General features: G+C 42.1%; 2 protein-coding genes and 1 long non-coding RNA gene across 17 annotated transcripts in view; 1 reads left to right on the forward strand and 2 right to left on the reverse strand.

The window, feature by feature from the left end:
* The window catches only part of CARF (calcium responsive transcription factor), a 34,433-nt gene extending 33,978 nt beyond the window's left edge, over window positions 1-455 (reverse strand). For 13 of the 15 annotated variants that reach the window (XR_009487371.1, XR_009487370.1, XR_009487379.1 and 10 more), the window contains exon 1: window positions 37-398. The gene's annotated coding sequence lies outside the window, so the exon portion shown is untranslated. Of the gene's footprint in view, window positions 1-36; window positions 401-436 lie in introns of those variants that run through there. The other 2 variants (XR_009487374.1, XR_009487384.1) reach the window with 2 other exon arrangements.
* A 102-nt stretch (window positions 456-557) lies between these two features.
* On the forward strand, window positions 558-8,486 carry WDR12 (WD repeat domain 12). The gene is made up of 13 exons (XM_059853305.1): window positions 558-714; window positions 796-890; window positions 1,900-1,994; window positions 2,635-2,741; window positions 3,574-3,689; window positions 4,128-4,282; window positions 4,951-4,996; window positions 5,187-5,272; window positions 5,439-5,579; window positions 5,691-5,796; window positions 6,586-6,718; window positions 7,245-7,317; window positions 8,019-8,486. The coding sequence occupies exons 1-13, from the start codon at window positions 674-676 to the stop codon at window positions 8,094-8,096; spliced, it is 1,272 nt and encodes a 423-aa protein (XP_059709288.1). The 5' UTR covers window positions 558-673; the 3' UTR covers window positions 8,097-8,486.
* A 440-nt stretch (window positions 8,487-8,926) lies between these two features.
* LOC132330664 (uncharacterized) lies at window positions 8,927-11,701 on the reverse strand. The gene is made up of 3 exons (XR_009487387.1): window positions 11,498-11,701; window positions 10,295-10,501; window positions 8,927-9,521 (listed from the first exon to the last, which is right to left on the reverse strand). It is a non-coding gene; the product is annotated as an uncharacterized LOC132330664 (long non-coding RNA).
* Window positions 11,702-13,899: the final 2,198 nt, after the last annotated feature.

Below are 13,899 nucleotides of genomic sequence, written 5' to 3' on the forward strand. Positions count from 1 at the left end.
CAAGCAGCCTTCTCCCAGAGCACCAAACTCACTTACAGCTTCTTTTTAAGTCCACCGCGCGTTGCGTTTATTACTTCTAGTAGGCAATTTATTGTGGGTGTGTCGCTTGACGTGCGGAGAAACACAACCCGAGCGACTCCAAGCAGAGACCACCGCTCCAGCGACCCCGGGCGGCACACGGGGCACTGCCCCGCCCGGGCACGGCCCGGCAGCGCGGCCGGCCGCGCTCAGGAGCGGCCCCAGGAGCCGCCCCGCACCTGACAGGGACCCCGGGACGCGCCCCCCGCGCCCCAGCCCTGAGGAGAGCGGAGGGCGCCTCAGCCCGCACCCGTCACACCCCTCGGCGCCACAGCCCCGCGGCGGGAGCGGCGGGAAACACCGGCCGGGGCCCCGTCGCGGCGGCCCGGGGGGAGATGCCGGAGCCGCGTTACTCCACCTGGGCTCGGCTCCCGCAGCCCCGCCGCCATGCGCGCCGCCGCTCCGCGCACGCGCGCCCGCCCTCAGCGCGGAGCGGGGCGGGGGCGCGCGGGGTGCGCCGGGAAAGCGGCGGCGCGCGGCCTCTCGGGAGCGCGGCGGGCGCGCGGCACGCGGGCGGCGCGCGGTCCCGCGGGGGGGCTCGGCCGGGGCGCGCCGCCACACGTGGTCCGTGCCGGTGTCGGCGACAGCGGCGGCCATGGCGCAGCTCACGGCGCGGTTCCGCACCGAGAACCGCAGGTGAGCGGCCTCCCCTCCCGGGCCGGGGGTGGGTTCGGGAGCGGGTGACGCAGAGGCGGTAACGGAGCGCTGTGCCCGCAGGTTCGCCGTGGAGGATGCGCCCTTCTCGGTGCCCGCGACCTCCGAGACCACCGACCTCAGCCACCTCATCAACAAGCTGCTGGCGGCGGCGCACGGTAGGTCCCGCGGCCGGGGCGGCCCCTGGAGCCCGGCGTTCCCCAGGCCGGGCCCGGTCCCGAGCGGGCTGTCACAGCCGACCGAGCCGGTCCTGCCCCGCCGCTTTGGCCTGGCTGCCTCCGGTGAGGCGCTCCTGGAACTTGATCTGAAACGCTGCGGGTACCGGCGCTGCTGGGCATTCCCAGGAGAAATGGACCACTGGAATGCTGTGTGTGCCCGGCAGCACAGGCCAGGCTGCCACAGCAGATGGGAATGGAAATGTTGCCCAAAATCAGAACTAATGAAACCAGAGGTTTCGTTTTTATAACGGGCTTTAAGAAAACCTCTGCTATTCTGTCGGTGCTGAAATGGGCCGACTGACTTGAAAGCTGATCTGGGAAAGACACATGTCTGATGTTGTTGGAAAATCCCATTTTCTATAAGAAGCTGGGTCAGCGCTATTATAGCCTGCTTCTTGAACCTTTTGCAAGTTGCTTTCAACCCGTGACATTGCAAACAATCTTGAACAGAAAACTGGTCCACAGTGCAGTGCTTCTGCCAAAATGCAGAGCCTTTGTCATTTGTGCCATTACAAAGGGAGAAACATGAACCAAAAGTTCTTAGGATTTTCCTACTGCTGCCACAAATACAGGGCCCTAGCTGGTGGTAACAAGTGGCAAAATCCCTGCAGAACAGTCAGGAAGCACTGCTGGGGTTTGATTACGCAGAGTTACAGAGAAAATACAATAAGAGGCAAACAACTCTTTGAACACCAACAGCAAATTTTCCTTTCTCTTACCTTAAATAATCCAGTGGAAGTAATGGGCTGCCCACATAAAACTGGGAGAAGAAACTAATTGGTTGGGGGTTTTGTTCTTGTTATCATTTATTTTGGGGGTTGTTTATGTTTGGGTCTTTTTTAAACTCTTCCCGGCTCCATTTCCTGAACCATTCACGAAATTAGGCCATTCTCGATGGTATCAAATAAACAGTGACACCTGACCATTGATTTTTCCCCATTTGTTTCAGCGGATCACAAGTATGTGGAATTTGACTTCCTTATCAATGGCCAGTTCTTGCGATTGCCGCTGCTCACACACATGGAAATGGAAAACATTTCCACAGTAAGTCATACTCCATGTCTCTCCTTCTTGGACAGTAGAACATATTTAGCCAGTTTACTTCAATCTGATTTAGATATTACGCTCTTGGCTGGGTAGATTTCCTTGCTCAGTTTCATTTCTTTCCTGTGAGAATTCCCTGTATTTTTAAATCCATTATGAACGGCGGTGATTAGAGACTACAGACAGAGCAGTGCAAGGAATGTTATCCAATCTGTTGTCTGTGTAGAGTTCAAAGGGGAAATTCTTCTTTTACTCAGTTCATCATTAATACATTTCTGTCTCTTATGGTGGGGAATAATGGGAATGTTTAATATCACCTCTAGAAAATGTTGTAGTGTTTTAGACACCAGTTTTGTATTACTAAATATAGAAGAAGAGGAATGTAAGAAGATGAAATCACTTGCTTTTGCTTCCAGCTTGCTATTAATATTAATTTGATAAAAAGATGGAAAGCAATGTCATTCACACTTTTTTTCTAAATACTTTTGCTTTGCTGATGTGGCGAAGGACTTGGATACCACAAACTTTGCTCAGTAAACTTGATATATTTGTGCCACACTACAGTTAAATTTTACTGTTGGTGATTAAAAAAACCAAAACCGTGCTACATCACTAAATAATATTTTGTCTGTGAGCTCAGGAAGAAGTGGTGGAAATAGAGTATGTGGAGAAGTACATGGCCCCTCAGCCAGAAGAATGCATCTTCCACGATGACTGGATCAGTTCTGTTCAAGCTACTGAAGAATGGTACCACACTAAGCCAGTTCTAAGTTTTGTCTTGCTTATTCACGTTCCTCCCTGGTATCAAATAGAGTGGTATTTTCTCTTTAATAATCCCTTGGATGGGTTTTTTTTTCCCCTCTTTGCTTTATTTTTTTTTTTTTTTTAACGTGACAGGTCAGTCAGCTACTTGCTTTTGTAAGCAGTTCAGTTGTTATGCTGTCACAACAGTGACTTTAACACAGGTAGAAAACAGCTAGAGGCACTGAATTTGAGATATTGTTTATACAAATGAACAAATGCTGTTTAGTATCCTTTTTCTTAAAGGAAAACAAGTCTTCCTCATTACTCTTTTTTGCTTAAACCCTTGACTTCCAACATGACACCCATCAGCAACAAACAGAATAGCATTCCTTTCTGCAGAGATTTTCCAGAAAAAAAGCCAGAGGCATAATTGCCTTTTTCTACTGAATTTTCACATTCATTTCCCAATGAGCTTGGTAGTGTTCATATATTAAATAGAGATTTGAAAATACTTTGAGAACCTCTGGCAACATACTAAAACTAACAAAATGAGTTTTGAATTATGTAAATTATATAAGGGATCGTAAGTCCCATCAAGCAGAACATGCAGTACTCTCACTGCTTGTCTTTCTAGCCTGTACTCTTGGCCTCCCAGTTGCAAGGCTTTAATGAAGCTTTGCTCTCTAGCAAAAAGATATTTTTTCCTCTTTCAAGCTATTTCTTTTAAACCACTTACTCTGCTAATAGTTTTGCCAAGTTTCTGGTTGAGGCTTTATTTCATCAAAACATTTGTTGGTCTTAAAGACAAAGATGTTTCCAATGCTGTCCCCTGTAGGATATTAACTGGCTGCTACGACCAGACTGCTCGGATCTGGTCAGTGGAAGGAAAATCCATCACCACAATAGCTGGGCACACAGAAGTAGTGAAGGATGTGGCGTGGGTGAAGCAAGGTCAGTACATATAGCAGGGGAATAGTGGTAGTTTGATTTACTGGGGGGTAGTTTGATTTACTGGGGGAGAAATGTTAGCATTCCTAAACTATGAATATTTAATTGTCTACATGTAATTATTTCAATCTCTGTCAGTGGTGTAAGAAATTAAGTCGTGGTGTGCAGAAAATAGTCCTTTGACAATAATGAATAGTTACTTTAAGTAACTATTAAGTAATAGTTACTTTAAGATGGTTGTTGTCTATCCACCCTGCAGTCTCCATTAGCAAATACTGGTGTATTTGTAGTTATAGTAACTGTACTTGCAGGGTAACCTGATGTAAACTGAAGCACGTATAAGTTTCTGTCTGTCTGCTATTTCTTCTAGGATCAGAATAATTATTTATAAAGACTTTGGAAAGCTGAGTTGGGCATGAGTGTAACTTTTTTCTTCCTCAGATAGTTTATCGTGCCTGTTACTCAGTGCTTCCATGGACCAAACTGTCCTGCTCTGGGAGTGGAACGTGGAGAAAAACAAAGTGAAAGCCCTTCACTGCTGCAGGGGCCACGCTGGCAGTGTCGAGTCCGTGGCTGTTGATTGTACAAGAACCAAAGTGAGTGACTTCTGGAGAGAAACCTTTGAGTTTTGGAATTTAGCAGCCTGTACCTCAAATATCCTGGTTTTGTCCTTGCATGTGTATTCATCATCATGATTTTATGACACAGTGATAATTTTCCAGTCTTGTTATAAGTGGTGGTTATGAGAATTAGGAGAGTTACATCAATGCTAAGCTGTAGAATCACAAAATCATTTAGTTTAGAAAACAAGTTAAAATTTAAAGTGTATTTTACTTTAAATGCATGATAATTAACTACTTTCAAATTTGACCTAAATTTTTGTGGTGGTTTTGGTGGGAAAAAAAATTCCAGAGTTCTTGGAAAAAGCAGGTGGTGAAGAGGTTCTTTCCCTTCACCCAGGAATTCAACAGTTATGAGCACTCCCACCAAAGGTGGAGTCACTGCTCCCAGCTTGACTCAATATCAGACAGTTTAAAGTCAAACTTTTGGTGCTGAAGGAAATAGGTATTTTGTAGATATTTTTCCTACAAATTAAGTAAAAAGAATAATTTGATGTATGCCAAACATTCTGGGTCGGGGGGGGGGGGGGAAGCTTTTAGGAGCCCAGCACTGTTATTTTTGTGTTAAAACCCATTTTTCAAGCAGGTCTCTCTTCCAAGGTCTATCTGGATCGACATTTAACAAAGTGTTTCTGTTCATACAGTTCTGCAGTGGCTCTTGGGATAAGATGTTAAAGATCTGGTCTGCAGGTAAGATGTAAGTTTGTAAGGTTATACATCATTGTGCTGAGTTACTGGTTTGGTTAACTACACAGTTTCAGATCTTGTTATCAGCTGCATGATGGCTGTAGGCACCATAAATGTGGGGATTTGCTTAATTACTTACATGGAGATGAAATTCAAAAATCTGTGGCTCAAGTCTGCCTGTCTTCTGTCCCAGTACCTACAGATGAAGAGGATGAAATGGAAGAAGCAGCTAACAGACCACGGAAAAAGCAGAAAACAGAACAGCTTGGACTTACAAGGGTAAGATGAGCTCTGGGTTTGTCCAGGATTTTTCTTTAGAAGTGTAGCCACAACAAATAATTTTGCTTTGCTAAAGGTGACTTTAAAACTGCTGGTATGTCTCAGGATAATCAGACTCTTTTATTTGTTTGTTAACTTAGTCAAATCTGTCCCCATTAAATTCTAGACTCCCCTGGCAACCCTCTCTGGCCACACAGAAGCCATCTCCTCTGTGCTGTGGTCAGATGCTGAAGAAATTTGCAGTGCATCATGGGACCACACCATTAAACTCTGGGATGCTGAGACTGGAGATCTCAAGTCAACTTTGGTGAGATCGTTATGCTCTGGCTGTAGGTTCAGCTGAGTCCAGCTCAGAGAAAAAGAAAAAGCTGTGTAAAATAGTAGCTCCTGTCTTAGTTACTATTTTCTTTCCTGACAGACAGGAAACAAAGTGTTTAATTCTGTCTCGTACTCACCCCTGTGTCGCCGTCTTGCATCGGGGAGCACTGACAGACATATTAGACTATGGGATCCTCGCAGCAAAGGTGAGCTTCAACATGCATGGTCTCAAAGATGTTCCTCAGAATCAGAACTTTGTCCTGTCAAGAGACATCTCAAACTTTTCTGGTCCCTCTGCTTGAAACCAGCCACTTGGGGGCTTTTCTTAAATACAAAGCTCACCTCTATTTTCTGTATTCTGGTGCAATACTTGCTTTAATGTCTTACCTAATAATTTAGAAATTATTTTTTTTTTTAAACTTACTAAAGAATGTTCAACTGTGCAGTTGCAGAATGGATTTTTTATTGTAAGGTTCAGACTGAGGCTGGTCTGATAACCATTAAAGTGAAACAGTAGTCACTTGGACATGGTACCATATTTTGTAAACAGATGGAATTACAGATATTATGACTGAGCCTATCAGATTTATTTTCATAGACACATTTCATAGAATGGTCTGTGTTGGAAAGGACCTTAAAGATCATCTAGTTCCAATGGTCCTGCCCTGGGCAGGGACTCCTTCCACCAGAGCAGATTGCTTAGAGCCCCACGCAGCCTGGCCTTGAACACATTTCTTTTTGTAGGCTCTCTTCAGGTACTGGAAGGCCACAAATAGTAAATAGTAAATTGTAGTAAATTTTTTGTTTGGTTTGGTTTGTTTCTTTGTGTTTATTTCTTCCCCAAAACTTGTGTGGCTTACCTTTTTGTTCACTTTAGTATTTAGAGTTCACTTAACACCTAACTTGAACTGCAATTGCACTGGATTTTGTACACATCTTCCAAGTGCTGGTTTCAGCATCTGGTGATGTCTGTGTTTTTTCCTCTTTCCATTCAGATGGCTCCTTGGTTCTCCTGTCTCTGACTTCTCACACAGGCTGGGTGACATCTGTGAAGTGGTCACCTACCCACGAGCACCAGCTGATCTCTGGTTCTCTGGACAACATTGTGAAGCTTTGGGACACAAGGAGGTAAAATAAACCTCTGTTTGTTGCTGTGCAAAGGCATGTAAGCTTACAGGGTGAGCTACCCCTCAGGAAATAGCAAAAGCAGTCTGAGACATTCAGTGGAAACACCTGTGGCATTTGTGAAAACCCTCCAGGTTTGGGAAGTCAACCATATAATAAAAGGGAGAAAAATGCTTGTAGTTTACCACAGGGCTGGAAAGCATATGCTGTGGAGCAGCATCTACACATGGAAGAAGGAAGCTGTAATAAATTCTTCCCAACAAGTGATTGAATTTCAGTCTCAAAGTTGTTTGCAAGCAGATGAAAAATATTGCTGCTTTCCTCTTTGGGGATGTAGGAGAGGATAATACTGATGTGATTGGCTCTGGGGAAAGCAGAGGAAGCATCACAGATGGTCAATGTCTGTACTCTCTCAAAGTGTTTATAACTGCTTGATCACATCTGTTTGGTAGCATTGGGATAGTTTCTCTCCCTGGGAGCAGTTGTTGTCTGTGATTGCTCACATAACTTCAAACCTGTTTTTTACCAGTTGCAAAGCTCCTCTGTATGACTTGGCTGCTCACGAAGACAAGGTTTTGTGTGTGGACTGGACAGAAGCAGGGGTAAGACTCTGAAGAGCAAGTTACTTTGATTTATATGCATGATGTTGAGGAACAGAGCTGAGGGCAGTCATGGACTGTTATCTCCTTATGCTTCAAGCTAGAAGAGAACAGGCAGCTGTAGCTGTGCTGTGTTTGATGTCTGGGTGGTGATGTCCCAGGCACTGCAGCATGTCCCCACACTCTGCAAAGGGGAAGGGTGGGAGCAGTAGCTCTGTGGCTTGAACTGAGCATTGTAGTGATATTCCAGACAAGGAGAGATGAGAACAGCACTGCACCATACTCAGAGAACACATGCAGCCTTCTGCACCAAGTAAAGCTGGGGTGTGGCAGTCAGCACATGCAGAAGGGGAAACTGTATAATCCTCTAGAGCAAGCTGTTCTGCTGCTGCAGTGGTACACACATATTTAAAATTACCAAAAACCCTCATTCTGTAAACGTTCAAAATTCTCAGTGTGGCTCCTGTTCACTGTAAAAGTCAGGAAAAGCTTTAGCAGCTTTCCTACACAAGTTTCACTTCTAATTTTAAGAGGAGAGTAAGAGACAAAGTTGCTTCTGCACTCTGATTCTGGGATTTAGTCATGCATTAACAGTTCATTATTCACTGCTGCTTTTTATAAAGGAAAGAAAAATTGAGTCCTTTACTTTTGTGTACTTATTTTGCCTAGTTCTGATATTAATCACAGTTTCCTTCTCTCATCAGTTGTTACTGAGTGGAGGAGCAGACAACAAACTGTATTGCTACAGATACCCAGCTACAGCCTCTGATGTTGGGGCATGAAGGTCAACACCCAGAAGACTTTTTTTTTTTTAAAACAAAGATTTTTGCAGCAGTTGCTCTCTTTTAGCATCTCCACACAACTATCTTCTGAAGAAAGGAGGAGTTTGTTGCTCAGAGAGCTGTTCCTGATTTTCTATTGGTAACTCATATCCATATTTGTCACAGAAAAATAGCAAAGCCCAAATGGGATTCATGTGAAACAAAGCAAAGGTCATTTCCTCCCTTTTGGATGGCTTTGAATTAACATCTTTTGAATTACTATTTGTATAGCCCTTTTAATAAGAAGAAAACTGTTCACTGATACTTACAGAAAAACTACTCAATGACTAAATTATTTTTTGAGTTTACCTGCTTTATGTTGGGAAAAAAATAAAGCTTTTATCAACAGTTCATTGGTTTAGTGTGTCATTTCAGATAAAAATGAGATTTCAGCTCTCCTCTCAGACTGGCTGTTGGCAGTTCTTATGATTTAGTCCTTAATTAAGAAACCAGGCTTCTTTCTAGGATGAAGACTTGGTATGTGTGTAGTATAAATAGCATACATTTATATGATGATATTCAGGAACTTGACGGATTTATTGGCAAATGAAATATTCCATATTTTAGTGGCCCATAAATTAGGGTTGTAGATTATAAGAATGCCAGCCTTGCAACACAGTACTTGTGCTGCAGTACCACTAATGTGGTGTCTTGGACCTAAGGATGTGTAGGAACAGTGGTGGATCACACAGAGAAGGCAGAAGTAGAAGTAATTTGTTCTTACAAAGAACAGATGCAAAAACTTGCAATAGCTTTTAGGTTGATAGAGAATAAGCACTATTCAAACATGCTCAATTTCTCTGCTGGTGATTTTGATTTGAGTTCAGCATTCAAATGAAAAAACATTGCTGCATCTTGTTAGATTACATACATGTGATGTTCAACCAGCACACTGATAAACTCTGGAGACCTCACTTGAATATCCTCAACGTCTTTGTTTTCAATTGGTGTAACACCTGTACAGCACTAACAAGTCAAATGCTTAAATTAATAATTTTTCTTTGAAGAATGGGAACTCTGACCTCCAGGTTCATAATACAGACATATATATACTTCAGATATAGTTCTGAGTAAGGAGTTTTAAGAAATAGCAAAGAGCAAAACTGGTGAAAATGGCAAAGGACAGGGGAAGTATCTCTAATCCCTTTGCTCTGCAAGTGAAGTACTGCAACTAACAACTTATATGCCTATGTCTAAAGACTCATTTAAGCAAGGTAAATAAGCTTAACATGGTTTTCTTGCCTTCCCAGAAAGATTTACAAAACACTTCTTAAAAAAGATCATATTACCTGAAGTGTCAGCTTCTCTTAGACTAATATTAGACTCAAGCAAACCCAGTGGCATTGGTTGTTTTAGTTTCATTGAATCCATCAGATGTATTGTTACCTGTAAAAAAATACATAGAATGTATCTAAAAAGGTAGGTTTTGATAGAGCAGAGTGAAAAGCAGGAGCATTTTTATACCCCCCTCTTGTCTGGAAAAGTACTGGGGCAAAGGAGCAGCCAAAGAAGGAACTAAGTAAACCATATTAACATGAAGTGATACCAGTACAATGTATTTTTGGAATATATCTGTATTACCACTGTCCATAAATTATCCTGAAACCAAGACATTTTACATTTGGCTGACAGTTCTTTCAATAACCTGTAATCTTAAATAAAATGTTTTAATAAAACTTTTGAACATGCAGTCCTTCCTTTTAAAATAATCATGTGAAATTACAGTGATCAACATAAGTTGATTTTAAAACTGCAGAACTGAGTCAAAAACATGGTAATTGAGAGTCAAGGTGCTGATGGTGACTCACAAAAAATACTTCTTTCATCCTCTAAAATCCATTTCTGCATATTCCCAGTGCCCTAGTAGCATAATACAAAACCGTAAAGAATTTTTATGTACTAACTGCCAATTCTGCTTAAAAATAAAAGTGATTCTGCAAGGGAGGGGAATAAAGACAATAACCAGCTACTGCAAGACTGACCTACGTTTGGTTTTTTATTGATGGGAGGTGGGGGTTGGTTTGTTTTTGAGAGGCTGTGCAATACACATTGTTCTATTTCTATCTTTTCATTCTGCACTGACACCTGGCCACCAGCACAGGTGCAAACACCACCATGCACTGACACATTAAAAGCATTAGCTCAAGAAAAGGTTTCACCTGCTTGGTCCCTGGCTTAGTGTCACATTTGCATTTTCTCTCCATGTGTTTCCTTTTACCCAGCTGGTTCTTTCAGCTTTCTTCTTGCTTTGAGAATTTCGTCTTTGCTTCTGGATGGCTGCCATCCCTTTCCTACAGCCAGCCTTGGCAGAGCACTGGTTTTTCTCTCTTGTTGGCATTTGGTTTTTTTAATCTGTCTTCTCTCAACTGCAAGATTGAATTAAAAACAAGGGAAGGGGGAAGGAAACATTAAGTAAATATTCCAGGGACACAAACCTGAACGGGTGTGTGTGGATAATGTGGACACAGGAGTTTGGGCCAACAATGCAGATCTCCAGCCAGCACTGCTCTGCCTGCCCCTTTCAACCTACAGAGCCTGGGGGGAGGTTTGTCCTTAGTGAAGATAAACTTAGTGAAGTTTTAATTGCTTTTGTACAGGCTGATAAATTTCCAGGATAAACTCAACATACTCCTCTAGATTTTAGCATGCATACCTTAGGAAACAGATCCAACCACATCTGCTTAAAGTGACTTCTGCAATTTAAACAAAAGTGTTTCACTGAGATGGGAAGGAAGCACAAAGACAAAGGAATACACTTCTAATGAAAACTCCTAAGATGTAAGGTAATCCCCTGAATTTTCTGACATTTCTGCAACAGAAAGCACTAGATAGGCACATGCACAAATTCCCCAAAGGAAAAACACACTTTTGTTACACTCCTATGTTAATTTAAGTCCTATTAAATGTGGCTATAACTTGAGGAATTGCAGAATTTTTACAAAATTATCTCCAAAATTGTGTGATGATGAACATGATTCTTAAAAAAAGCAAACAACCCCTCCAAACAAAACCAAAAGTCCCAAACAAGATTTAGGCTGATCTGTTCCATGACCTCTCTGAATTTTCACCATGTGCTCTTTCCCTTGCTGTGGAGAAGGCAAAAGGTTTTATCAGAATAAAACTTAATGAGAACTAGGTCAACACACTTCAGATTTCCACTCTCTTTCAGAACAGGGCTGCCAAGCTGGCCCTGACACACCCCAGTCCAGGGGTAAATGCAGTTTATGGATTAACACCCTGCTCGACTTTGAGAAGCACAAGGCTACAGCGACCTGCACAGACACTTCATTGGCTAATGACAAATTGTAGTAGCTTACATTGCAATTTATATGCCAAAACAAGTCCCATCAACTTTGACTCACCAATTTTGTTTGATGTAAGCTCATTGGCAGAGATCTCAAATTACAGGCAAAACTTGGGTTGAAATTAGTTGTCATGAAAACCAGTTAAAGTTGTCCTGTAAATTGCATGAAATAAGTGGCTTTTCAGCTGCCAGTGAGAAGTTGGCTAAGTCTGGTCTAGGAAAGACAGCTGCTCAGTCTGGATGAGTCTATCAAGCCATCCAAATCAAGACATGTACTGTGGGGAATGCTGAAAACATAACTCAAACCACAAAAATGTAAATTTCTGTAGCAATTTCAGTATTTATACTTGAAACTTCAAAATGTTGATTTTCCATGTCTTTGCAATCTATTCCATTGGACAGCTAGCAGCCTGTGACCAACAGGGGATCTCGGGAGAAAAACACAGTGGAACTAAATAAACACTGAAATAAATGCTCTGTGATTAGTACTTATACTTTCAGCCTATAATGTATAATTTAGGCAAAGGAATTTCTTTAAATGCTTGAAATTACCTCTGAATGCAAACCAGAACTCACAAAAAGCTGTACAGAGAAACATGATAAGCCAGTTATAGCAAAACATCCCAATAATCTATATTGCTAATCCAAAAGTCCCCCCATCACACTTGCTACTGTCTATGGCTTATAAATTTAGAATAGGGAAGTACTGATCTTCAGTCAGTCCACAGCTGTTCTAAACTGCATGTGAAAGACAGCTGAAATCCCTTGGAAGAGCCTTCAGGAAATGCTCAGTGAATTCATTCCTCTCTCTCTATCCCAGTTCTTGAAAACTATTCAAGTCTGTTATACACACATGCACAAACCAGAAATCTCTCATGGATTTCTGCTCCCAAGACAGGGCAAAAAATACCAGACAAAGCACAGAAGAAATACTGGTAATAGATTCATTCACCAAAGAATGAAGATGATTATGTGGTAATATCTGATGCAGAGCTGGGTACCAAATCAGTGATAAACCTATGGACCACGAAGAGAGTCAGTATGAATGGATAGTTGGAATACACATACATGAAAATGGCTCATTCTCCCAGCCAATGACAAGTACTAGTTACTCTCAACAGGGCACCCTCAGTTGCCTGTATCATTTGAAAAACCCAAAAAATGGTATCAAGTGATAGAATGACATTATTGTTTTCTGAAGCTGTTCAGCACCAGAGAGGAAGGCAATCTTAAGCTGTTTTCCCCTCTCACTGGTGTCACCAGCATATCTGTGAACACATCCCTGCACACACATTTGGTGGAACAGCTTAGCAGGTTTGAGTTTGCTTCAGTAACCAAAGTGTTAGCACAGAGTTTGGCAGTAACACTGAGAAATCTTTGTCATGTGGGCTTGTTTGGAGATCAGGAGGGTGACAACACCAAATAAGCCACACTCTCCTTTTTTAAAACACTTGCAGCATTGAAGGCCACCGGGTGACAAATTCCTTATCTGTGTCATTCCAAGCCTTAGGCACAGTGCTGATTGAGCAGTGGATGTGGACACCCAGAGCCATCTGCTCAGAACACAGACTGAAGCAAAGTCTGAAAGGTGTGGCATGGCTGTGCATTAGTGGGAAGTGTTGTTCATACTATGATTCATACTATGATGCTTGGGATTCACAACAAATTTGTTTTCTAATGTTCCCTGTTAAAAGCCACTAATTTGTTTTCTAATTTAAAGAGCACAAATTTCCATCTCTCTCTCGTTCTTTTCCTCTCAGGTGTTGCATAAACTTTAGCCCAAGTGTGAAAAGATTTGTGCAAATCTGCAAAAACTTTTTGATCTCAAAAAAAAAAAGTCAAAATCTGATAGAATTTCCCTGAGTTCCACTGGAGAGATCCTATCTCTCAGGTCTCAGATTGGTAGTTTGTTATTTTGGTAGATTCTGAGCATAGGATGAGCTGTTAGAATTTGCTAGCAGTAGGTTTTTAATACTTAGAGTAGAAAACAAGACTACTTTTGATGTTACACAAAAGTTTCCATCTTACATCAACATGCAAATGGTCCTCTTGATATAAGCACAGGATACAAAAGAATAATGGATTTAACAATCATAATGTTTTGCCTTTGGGTTTCAGAGTATACAGAGACATCCAATGCATATTCTCTGCTGCTTCTCAGAGCACAGTACTTTTCTCCTGCAGCTACAATGCTAAACAAAGTGTTTCCTAGATCTAAACAGCACAAATTTAAACAGATCCTGGTTTCAGCTAACCTGCTCTAATTCCAGAGCATGTCAGTTAATACAGTGAAGCCTGCCCAAATCCATGGCATAAATACAGATTTTCAGAGAAGCTTACATGCAGCCTACCTGTGTGCAATTTACAATAATTAGATCTTGTATCTTAATGTAGCTGAAAACTAAGTCAGAACCCATCTCCAAAAAATCAAATACTCCATGTCAGTGAAGCCTTTTCTGA

This window comes from Haemorhous mexicanus, chromosome 8, assembly GCF_027477595.1.
Source record: "Haemorhous mexicanus isolate bHaeMex1 chromosome 8, bHaeMex1.pri, whole genome shotgun sequence".
Taxonomy (NCBI): Eukaryota; Metazoa; Chordata; class Aves; order Passeriformes; family Fringillidae; genus Haemorhous; species Haemorhous mexicanus.